The sequence below is a fragment of the Pteropus vampyrus genome, unplaced genomic scaffold (assembly GCF_000151845.1).
Source record: "Pteropus vampyrus isolate Shadow unplaced genomic scaffold, Pvam_2.0 Scaffold130, whole genome shotgun sequence".
Lineage (NCBI taxonomy): Eukaryota > Metazoa > Chordata > Mammalia > Chiroptera > Pteropodidae > Pteropus > Pteropus vampyrus.
The window spans coordinates 2,403,991-2,415,570 of NW_011888911.1; the positions used below are offsets into that span (position 1 = coordinate 2,403,991).

The 11,580-nt window shown below is 37.2% G+C and overlaps 1 protein-coding gene across 1 annotated transcript; it reads right to left on the minus strand.

The window, feature by feature from the left end:
• Positions 1-6,642: 6,642 nt before the first annotated feature.
• On the minus strand, positions 6,643-8,657 carry PATE3 (prostate and testis expressed 3). The gene is made up of 3 exons (XM_011367216.1): positions 8,609-8,657; positions 7,265-7,387; positions 6,643-6,767 (listed from the first exon to the last, which is right to left on the minus strand). Exons 1-3 carry the CDS (start codon positions 8,655-8,657, stop codon positions 6,643-6,645), a joined length of 297 nt encoding a protein of 98 aa, XP_011365518.1.
• Positions 8,658-11,580: the final 2,923 nt, after the last annotated feature.

Sequence of the window (11,580 nt, forward strand, 5' to 3'; positions counted from 1 at the left end):
CTTATACATGGAGTCTGAAGAACAAAATAAAGGAACAAACAAAACAGAAACAGACTCATAGATACAGAGAACATTTTGATGGCTGCCAGATGAGAGGGAGGTTGAGAGGCTATGTGAAAGAGGTGAAGGAATTGAGAAGAATGAATTAGTAGTTAGAAAACTGTCAAGGGGGGATGAAGTACAACATAGAGAATTTAGTCAATAATATTGTAATAACTATGTATGGAGCCAGGTGGGTACTAGACTAATCAGGAGGGTCACTTCACATTTTGTAAATTATAAAAATGTCTAACCGCTATACTGTATGTCTGTAACTAATATAAGAATATTGAATGTCAACTCTAATTGAAAAATAAAAATTAATAAAAATAAAATCTTATACTAATTGCTAGGCCTGTATTCGGTGCTCAATAAATAAAAGTTTTTGTTGTTGTTATTAAGTTGTATGAGTTCTTTACATATTTTGTATATTAACTTCCTATCTGCTATATGATTTGTACATATTTTCTATGATTCTGTAGTTTGCTTTTTATTTTTTTGATTGTTTCTTTGGCTTGTAGAAGCTTTTAGTCTGATTTAATCCCACTTATTAAATTTTGCTTTTATTACTTGTGCTTTTGGTATCATGTCTAAACAAAATCTTTGTCAGGATCAATGTCAAGAAACTTCCTTCCTATGTTTTCTTCTAAGAGTTTTATGGTAATAGGTCTTATGTTAAAGTCTACAGTACATTTTTGTGAATACATTTTTCTGCATGTGGTTATCTGCTTTTCCCAGCATCATTTGTCAAAGAGATTGTCCTTTTCCCATTGAGTGTTCTTGACTCCCTTGTCAAATATTGGTTGACTATATATGTGGAGGTTTTATTTCTGGGCTCTCTATTCTATTCCATTGGTCTATGTGTCTATTTTTATGCCAGTACTGTACTGTTTTAATTACTATATTTTGTGGTATAGTTTGATATCTAGAATTACGATGTCTCCAGCTTTGTTCTTCTTTCTCATGATTGCTTTGGCTATTTGGAGTCTTTTGTGGTACCATACAAATTTTAGGATTGTTTTTGATTTCTGTGAAATATTTCATTGAACTTTTACAAAGGATTAGGTTGACTCTATAAATGCCTTTGGGTAGTATAAACATTTAAACAATATTAATTCTTCCACTCTATGAATGGATATCCTTCCATTTGTTTGTGTCTTCTTTATTTTCTTTTATCAATGTCTTGTAGTTTTCATTGTGCAGATCTTTCACTTCCTTGATTAAGTTTATTCCAAAGTCTTTGATCGTTTTTGATGCTATTGTGAATGAGATAGTTTTCTTTATTTCTTCTTCAGATGTTTCATTAGTGTATAAATGCAACTGCTTTTTGTGTGCTGATTTTATATCCTGCAACTCTACTGAATTTATTGATTAGTTCCAACAGTGATTTAGTTGACTCTTTAGAGTTTTCTACATATAAGATCATATCAGCTGCAAATGATAATTTTGCTTCTTCCTTTTAAATTTGTATGACTTTCATTGATTTTTCTTGCCTAATTGTTATGACTATGACTTCCAGTATAAGTTGAATAAGAGTGGTGAGAGTGGGTACCCTTGTCTTGTTCCTGATCTTAGAGGAAAAGCTTTCAATTTTCACCATATGTATAATGTTACCTGTGGGCTTGTCATATATGGCCTGAATTGTGTAGAGGTATTTTCCTTCTACATCTATTTTGTTGAGAATTTTTATCATGAAAGGTGTTATATTTTGTAAAATGCTTTTACTGCATCTAACGTGATGATTGACTCTATTTCCCAAGCTTGCTATTTCATTTTTCAGCTCTTGCAGTGTGTGTGTGTGGTTTTTTTTTTTGTTTTTTGTTTTTTGTTTTTTTTTTTTATTTCCAGAAGATCTATTCTGTTCTTCTTGGGGGTTTCAATCTCCTTGTTCTGCTCACCTAGTTGTTTTTTCGATTCCTGAAATTGTTGATATGACTTGTTTTGGAATTCATTGAGTTTTTTCAGAAGTACCATCCTGAATTTTCTGTCATTTAAGTTGCATATTTCTATGTCTGTAAGCTTATTTTCTGGAAATTTTTCTCTTTCTTCCTGAGATGCCTTGTCACCTTGGTTGTTCATGGTGTTTAATGGACTATTTCTTCACCTGGGCATAAATGGAAGTGTATTCTGCCGTTTTTCCAGAAAGAAGATTTATTATATAAAGGTCTCTCTTTAGCCTGCTACAAAGAAGGCACTTTTCTTTTAGTTTCCAGTAGGTGGCGTCTAAGCCTGTTGGATCCTTGCTTTATATAAAGCCTAAATAATGTTTTTTCAAATATTTTCTTGTAGAAATTTAATCACACTCGCTACTCTCAGTTTCAGTCCCTGTCAGTGTTAGCAAACAGTTTCGGCAGCGTTTGTTCAGATTCCCCTAGGGCTCCGTGGTGATTGGTCTCAGAGGATGGGGGAAGGGGCCCTCTAGTTTGGGGATTGGGAGCTGCAGTTCAGACTTGGTTTTGCATCTGGGGTCAGTAAAAATCAACTGTTGTTTCTCTGTGGTCCCGTCCTGCTTCTCTGTTTTCTGCCCTGATGACTGGGCCTTGCTGCCGGCTGCGTAGAAGTCCCAGCCCTTCCAGGCAGGGTTGTTCAGGAAAGTCACCGCATCTTCTCTCCTCCTCCTTCTCCTGCAAGGACCTCCGGCAGCTGTGAGAGGCAGGTTCTTTATTTCTCCCAGTCCACCACCCGACACCCAGAGTTTTGACCTGTGAGATAGTTCTTGTGCGCAGATCCCACGCTCAGACATGCTGGTGTGCAGTTTGGATGTTTTTTGTTGAGTTTTAGATGTTCAACTTATTGTTGTTTCAAGGAAAGAGGTCCTCAGACCTCTGCCATGTTCCCCAGAATTCCTTAACGTGATGATTGTATGATTTTTATCTTGCTTGGTATTAATGTGGTATGTCACATTTATTGATAGGCGTATGTCGAACCATCCTTGCATCCCAGATATAAATCCTATGTGGTCACAATGTATCATCTTTTCAATGTGTTGTTGGTACATATATACAATAAAATATTACTCTGCTATAAAAAAATAAAATCTTACCATTTGTGCAACGTGAATGAAGCTAGAGGGTATTATGCTAACTGAAATAAGTCAGACAGAAAAAGACAAATACCATGTGATCTCACTTACATGTGGACTCTAAAGAACAAAATAAACAAAGACAGACAAGAGACAGATTCATAGATGCAGAGAACAAACTGATGATTGCCAGATGGGAGGAGACTTTGGGAATCTGGGTGAAAAAGGCGAAGGGATTAAGAAGTACAAATTGGTAGTTACAAAATAGTCATTGGATGTGAAGTACAATGTCGGGAATATAGTCATCAACCAATTAGATTTCTCTAGTCTGGTTGTATATTTACCTGTATCAATGTGTTATATATTTTTGTATTTTTTCATGTCATTGATTGTGCCATTTCATTTCAGCTTAAATACTTCCTTTCAGTATTTCTTGTAAGACAGTTTTTGTCTAGGAAGGATGTAAGAGTTATTGTTATGTTCTGGAAACAAGTTCTATGTAAGATGCAACTATTACCAATATCTTCTCAAAGTTTTTAACTTGATTTTCACTCTCTTAATGATGCATTTGATGAGCATACATTGTTAATTTAATGAAGTCAAACATATGGATTTTTAAAAATAGTTTTGCTCCTATCCAAGTACTAACCAGGTCAGACTCACAAATATAGTGGACAATTTGGTGATGGACAGAGGGATGGGGGACTTGGAGGTCTGGGAGAATGGGGTAAAGGGTTAAAGAAGTACAAATTAGTAGCTGATGAATGGTCATGGGGATGGGGAGCACAGCATAGAGAATGCAGTTAGTATTAATATGTTGGCGAGGTGGAGGCTCAGGGGAGGGAGGGAGCAATTGGGGGGATCATTTTATGAACTATATAGATGTCTAACCAATGTACTGTATACTTGAAACTAATTAAAATAAATACATTTAAAAAATAGTTTTGCTTTTTAGATTATGGTTAAGTATACTTTGCCTTGACCAAAGTTATAAATGTACATTGTTTTCTTCTAAAATTCTATTTTTACTTTTCACGTTAAGCCTACAATCCAGTTTGAAGTGTGTGTGTGTGTGTGTGTGTGTGTGTGTGTGTGTGTGTCGTGAGGTAGAGGTAATGGGTAGAAAAATTTAACTGAGTAGAGAACCCAGAATTTGTGTTAAGTGCTAATGGAAATTCAGTGTATTATGAAAGAGCCATCTGAAATTAGTTGAGAAAAATATAAACTTTTAAACAAATGCCGTTCGGCTAATTGGACAGCCATATGCAAATAAATTGAATTGGATCAATTTCTTACAAGGATAAATTCCAAATGGAGAATCTAAATGGTAATTTTGATCCATGTAAACATTAGAAGAAAATATGGATGAATTATTTTCTAACCTGGGGCATAAAAAGTGGCTAAACTCCAGTAATTATCAGGAAAATGCAAGATTTCCTTCATGCCCACTAGGATAGCTAAAATTTAAAAGACTAATAATGATTGGTGGTAGAAAATGGTGGAGTAACTGAAACTCTTGTAAAATACTGGTATGACTATATATTGGTACCATCACTTTGGCAAACTATTTGGCAGTTTGTTTAAATTATGTATATGCCTACTTATGACTCAGAAATTTTGCTTTTAATTACCAACTCAAGAAAAATGTATGTGTATGTCGACCAAAAGTCTTATACAAGAATGTCCATAGTAGCTTTATTCACAATAACCCAAACCTGGAAACAATTCAATGTCCCTCAATAAGAGAATCAATTTAATAAATTGTAGGATTATATATATACAGTGGAAAAAGGAACAAACTTTTGGTATAAGCAGAAACATGCATGAATCTTAAAAATGTTATGGTGAGTGATAGAAACCAGACTCAAAACACTACTTTACAATTTTATTTAAAATACATTTAAGAACATGTAAAATTATTCTACAGTGATAGAAGTTAGAATAATACTTTGGGAGTGGGTGGTTACCTAAAGAAACTTACTGGGGTGATAGAAATGTTCTATATTTTCATTGAAATGATGATTATATAATTTCAAACTGTATACTTAAAATATGTGATTTTTTTATATATGAATTATACTGTAGTATAGAGGGTAAAGTAATTATATTTTGACTCAATGAATAATAAATCTAATTAATAATAATTCATGGAGTCTAAAACTGTAAAACGAAAGACTGAAGGGAAATTTTATGTTGTATAGTTGAAGCTGGAAACAAACAAGCCTCTGTGATCAATCTTGACATCATTAAAGCCAGGAAAGCATGTGCCTTCAGATATTTCTAAAAGCATTGGGCCAGATTACCCTTTCTAAATTTCCAGGCTTATTTTATAAGACCTTGGTACAACAACAATATTGATTATTAATTCTGAAGTAAGATTAGCTAATGAGTTTTGGAAGAATCCAATCAAAAATAATTTTTGGTTAAGATATTTAAATACCGGAGGGTCCCATAATAAGAAATGTCCTTTGCACAATCACTTTGAGGAAAACACATAATATATTAGCATCTGGAGTGAATTTTCTTTGCCAGGTAGAAAATAGAGGTCACCATTCTTGGTATACTCAACAAAATAGGTATACAGCCAGGAAAAGCATGAAGGCATCATTAGTCCTGCAAACTAAACTGATGGACAAGAAAAAATTTCCTCAATTCTACTGGTTGCTCAGTAAAACAAAATGAAGTCTCACTGGCCAGTCAAAAGCAATAGAGATGAGTAAGACATGGCCCCTGCCCTTGTTGTGATATATAACATACTGGGGGCAAATTAGACAGACAGAAATGGGTTGTCAGTGTCAAGAAAAGTATTCATAAAGAGACTTGGGTATTCAGAAGAGGGAGAATTTGTACAGCAATGGTGTGGGCGCTGGGTGGGTGATAGTGGAGGTGGATGACAAAGCAGAGTGGAATAGAGAAAGATTAGGAGAGGAAGGAGAAGTGGAGATTTGTGATATATCTGGAGTGTACATCTTGACAGGCCTAGAAGTGGCTGTGTGTCAGCTGTAAATGTTCAGAAGCAGGAAATCTTTATTTTCTATTTCCAATTAACACAATATATAGATGTACTTTGTAAATGACAAGAAAACCACGACTGAATCTGAAGTGGACACTGTTTACTGGAGAAAATAACTTTGTATCTATAGAGGAAAATCTCAAGTGCCACCATCCAATTTGTTGCAATTTCTGCTTAATTAGAGTAATGATAATGGGAATTTTTGGTAAAAATAAGTATTTGTGAATTTTCAACTGAGGGAGTTCGAGTTTACCTCAACTATCTAAGCTAATCACAAGGTTCTAGAATGCTCTTGTTTTAAATGTTACTATACTGGGCCTCTCAGGGAAAGCTTCCTGGGGTGAAGACAAGCTAATTTCTGTAATGGGAGAAACCTGTTGTCAAGAATCATTATCCTCTGACTGAGACAAGAACCAAACTGGGGACACCAGAAAGGAAAGCACAGAATTATAGAGAGAGCCCAGGTAGTTCCAGGATGGACCGGGCAGGAGACAAGGGCAGGCAGAGTGTGAAGGGGGAGAAACATCAATAACATTCTACAGTGTGAGACCTTAGAAGGGCAAATAGCTCAGGGTTCAAAGTTACAGTAATCACGGTTGCAGCATTTCTGAACATAAGTCTGACTGTTGAGATCATACGTCAAGTTTCTGCAGAATTTCTGACACTCCATATATAATAATTGGAGATCAACACCTGTAATAAGAAGGAAACATGGAAAATAAGCCAGTGATCTAAGTTTTCTAAAGTCAAACCTGGCACTGGTGAAAATGTAATTAAGAATCAGAGGAGGAATAAGGATGACTTTCCAGCTCTTACCTCCCAAGAGGACCCAGGGAGGTGGTGTAAAAATCTCTGGCCCCTGCAGGGGTTGTTTGCCTGAGGTCCCTGATGGCCCTCAGCTCTCTGTAGAGCTGCCTCATTCCTTTTTCTGCTAGAAGATTAGTAACCAGTGCTTTAGGGTCTTCAGAGTTGGAGTCAGTTTGGTCAATTTTATTGGAAATATAGAATGCCCACTTTCTACCTCCTGTCTCATTTTCCCAAATTCTCTTTTGTCTGCAGGACCCACGCTAGGGGCATTCTGCACGTTGGTTGCTCTCCTGGACTGGCCTTAGTCTGAGATATAAAATTGCTGAAGTACTCTCCTAAAATGTTTTAAGCATCTCACAGCACCCCAAAATCCTCTAACTTACCCTTGAAGATCTTTAAGGTCATGCATGTCTCATCCTTCCCAGCAAAACAAACACCCAAGCCTTTTCTACAACGATCTTTGTTCAGGTAAAGGTGGCACGTTATGCACGTCAGTAGTGTCACTGCTGGAAAGCACAAAGCTGGTGTGAGGCCAGGGGATGCATGGACTTAGGTGGAGCTGGATGTATCTAGGCCTGGGGAGCGGGGAAGTGGGTGAGCGGCATGAGGTGGGGGTTGGTGGTGGTGGAAGAAGAGCTGGTGGTAGGATAAGAGGTGTAAAACAGAGCTCTCACCAACTCCACAGCCCAGAGAAATGCTCCTGTGAGAATAAAAGAATTCTGGTCCAACTTAAGCCCTGTAACATTGGTAACTGAGTAAAGATTTAGCCTCCATGGCATTGTTTTTTCCAGCTTAAAAATGGTTTTATTAATGCTGGCCTGGCCTGCTTGGCTGTTCTGTAGATAGACAGGAGTGTGATCGTGATGGTGAGTGCTTTAAAATATTTTACCCAACCTAGTGTTACTATGATGGAATTTCTGACATTTGCTGATTAGATATTGTTAGGTAATATATTCTGTTATTTTGAACTTCAAATTGAATCTTTGTTAAGGTCTCATGAATTATAGCATAGTCAATGACACTTTACATGGTCCACAGGGTGAGGTAACCAAAATACAGGTTTAATTTTTTTAAACAACTCTTACTGGTACACCTACATGAGAAAAAAATAGCATTTATTGAGCATCTCATTGGGGCCATGTTCTCCTGCTTGTATCTGATTTTAAAACCTCGTAAGTAGCTATTTCCTTATCTCTCAGATGAACAACCAGAAGTACAGGGAGTTTAAGTCAGTGACTGAACCATATTTTTTTAATCTATCTAATTCCAGAGCATCCAGTATTTCCTCTCCTACAATTATTTTTTTTAATATAAAGTCCCTAATAAGGGTATCAAACACCATTTTCCAGCACTAAAATAAACTACAAAATTATTCATTGTAGAATGAAAAGCTCCCTTGAAATGGGATACAGATTTATAAATGGAAAGGATGTCGCAAGGAAAATCTTGCTAGGATTTTAGATTATAGGGAGTGGTAGGAGCAGAGTGGGAAAGCAGTATGAAGAAGCAACCACAGAGGCTTGAGCCCCTGATGGGGAAAGGCAGAATGTCGAGAAGGTCAGAAAAGTTGGCCAGGAAAGCAAAGGGAGAATTTTGAAGCCTAGCTTCTCCTCCTTTATAAATGTAGTCAAGGCTTAGCCTTGCATGGATACCTAATACACATGTGGAGTTTCCTGAGGCTCCCTAGATCCCATCTCTGAAGCCCACTCCTGAGGTCTGTGACTCACCCCCAATGAAGCAGAAGAGGATGAAGACCAACAAGAAGCATTTGTCCATCCTGACGCAGAAGTCCCTTATACAGGAAGAAAAGAAGCCAAGGACTTCAAGCACAGATCTTTAGGCTACAGGGAGGAAACCTTAGTCATCATAGAGCAGTGATTATTCATGCTTAACGGAGACAATCACACAAGGTTTCCACTGGGAGCTCAAGTTTATTCTCTTCTCCACCCCACAGCAGAGAATAATGATAATTAATGTGTTGGGGTTTACATTAAGCTAACTTTGTTTTTTATATAGTCTTCATATAGTAATTATTGATAATATTATAGTTATGATATTATCATTCTTGTTCCAATTTCCCATGGGAGGAAACTGGGTCTTGGTGAGCTCCAGTATCTTGCCCAAGATCATATATCCAGTGACCAATAGTGCCAGTACTCAAAGCAAGACTTTCTAATTCTAAAGGCCACATTTTTAACCACCTTGATTTCATGCTTCTTGGGGATTTATGTATACATTTGATAAATATTTATTGAGAGCTTTATGTGCCTGACACAGTTCTATGTGTGCGAGCAGAGCAATGTGTAAGTCAGCCAAGCTCACTTAGCTCCTCCCCTTATGGGTGAGAAACAGGAGAGAGAAAGAGATGAAAGATGTATAATCTATGACCAAACTGGACCTTCCACCTAGAACTTCTGATTCTCAGTCCAGAACTCTTTTACCTTACCAGAAATTTTTCCTCCGAGGCCAGGGACTTTTAATTTTGTAGGGCTGTGAAATCCTCCCCAAAATTTATTACACAAATTGATCCTCAGCAAATTTATATTGTGAATCTTGCCAGTTTTGTCTATGATTTAAGTATCTTTCTCTACAAAAGTTATCTCATTAAGGTTCATCATGAGTAAAGCCCTAAAAAACTACAACCAATGCTGGCATTCTAAATCTCCTAAACCTACCAGTGAGCTGAGGGTACTTTGGCTAGAGATACTAGGAATCTTTCATACTGAATTGATTCAATGACACATATTTTAGTTGTAGAAACAACATGTTCATTAAAACATATCAAGTCTGACATTTTTAGATGTCAGATGTAGATTGCATGAAATAAAGTCTTAACTCAAATGCTACAAAACTTACAAAGTGTTTTTTTTCTGTGACAAGCCAGAGTGTGGAGTCCATCTTTGCCTAAAAAGAGATTCAGGAGCCTTAGACATGAGGGAATTGATTCCTCTGGAATAATTGATTCTAGAATGGAGAGCAAGATTAGGGTGTCTTTTGTCTATTCTGCCATATTTCCAGAGAAGTTGTTAGAAACTGAATAACATTTTTCAGGACTTTCCAAAGGCTTTTCAAGAAAACAAACCCCTGATCGTTTGGTGCTTGGGTTTAAAGGCAATCAAGGCATTTTAATTGTTACCTGTTTGCTCTGCTTTCTCTGTTTAAACAGAGTGACTCTAGAATCATAGCCAAAGGTGCACACATTCTAGATAAACTACAATGGGTTTGCACAGTTTCTATTCTTCTTTCAAGGATCCCCTTGGAAGATACTTTCTGAAAGGCCCATTGAGTTTTGAATCTCTTTTCTACTGGGTTATTTCTAGTTAAGATCGTGGAATTTTGCAACTCCACCCAAGCACTGGGGTCCTCTGACCTATTCCTTATCTTCTTGTGGTAACTTATCTATCAAATTCTCTCTTAAAAACAACTTCTTTCTTCATTTAGCATGGAGTAGGAGAGACTCGGTATTAGAACCTATTAACAGAGGTAGTGTAGCATAATAGAGCATTTTTCTGGGAGTCTGGAGAGCTGTGGTTGATCATTGTGTAACTCATGGCATCTTCACCAGGGCATTTATCTGTGATGTGAGATTTTAGTCATTTTTATGATTGTTTACAACTTTAACATTCTATGGTGCTGTAATGCAAATTTTGAAGATGGGCACCAAGTTCAGTCATTCTGACCTGGCACTCTGCTGGGGACATGGTGATGTGCTGGACATATGATGACTGAATGGAGTGAATGAATGACAGTGTCAGTCTCGCATGATTCCACTATCTTTGATCCCACTGATACAGAGTCGGTTTGGCACAGCACCCAAATTAATAAATTCTAATGCCAAGGCGTCCAATCACTCAGCATAGATGTCATTTGCCCTGCTCTGTGGAGATGAAAGCAGAACATTGTGTCCTTGCGTTCACGGTCTCTCTTGGCTCCAGGATGGGTGACTGAGACTATGGTGATACTACAGGTGAGCAATCCTCTTAACTTGAGCTTCTAAAAGCTGCCCTTTGTTTTGGGGAAATGGACCTTGGCATAGAATCAGGGATCAGGCTGCTTTGTTCCCAGGTTCCCAGGGTTGGCAATTGTTATCCAGAGTGTGTATAGAGACTAGAAAGAGAGATAATAATCCTTTAAAAAATCTGGTGGGGAGGTACCGAGGGGAGGTTGTGGGGCCAAGGGAAATCACCTGGAGTACACATCCAGCCCCTCACAACTCTGCTTGCTGGTGGGAAGAGCAGAAACAGAACAAAACCAACATTTAATTTAATGAGTGCTTGCTATGGCACCACATACGAAGCCAGCACTTAGGTTGCTCTTGGAGCCATCACAAAACCCTGGTGGCGACATGTTTAGCAAGGAGCACAGTGGAGATACAAGCACAAATCAGCATCACTAAAATTCAGGACTTGTTCACGATACTGCTATTAATATGTAGCTTCAGATGAGAAGTCCTAATGGATAATAAAAAGTTCCAAAAAACCTTTTCAGGATTATTTATGAACTGTTTATGCATGTAAGTATTAGATTTTTGTTAGCACCTTACCTCCCTTCCTAAATAAGATTTATTAATAAGGGGTCTAGTGTCCTCTTAGTTTCATGGGCCCAATAAACTCAGATAGAAAATTTTATGTTTTTCATTAATCTCTAGCTGATATTAATCATTTCCTTCCATATTGAATGTTGGCAACAAACTATAAGA

Bases quoted from the DNA above. Each gene is read 5' to 3' on its own strand.
- PATE3 (XM_011367216.1), bottom strand. From the start codon at position 8,657: ATGGACAAATGCTTCTTGTTGGTCTTCATCCTCTTCTGCTTCATTGGG. The intron at 7,388-8,608 runs GTGAGTCACAGA...TGTGCTTTCCAG, and splicing joins CCTCTTCTGCTTCATTGGGG to CAGTGACACTACTGACGTGC. The intron at 6,768-7,264 runs GTAAGTTAGAGG...TTCTTATTACAG, and splicing joins GACCTTAAAGATCTTCAAGG to GTGTTGATCTCCAATTATTA.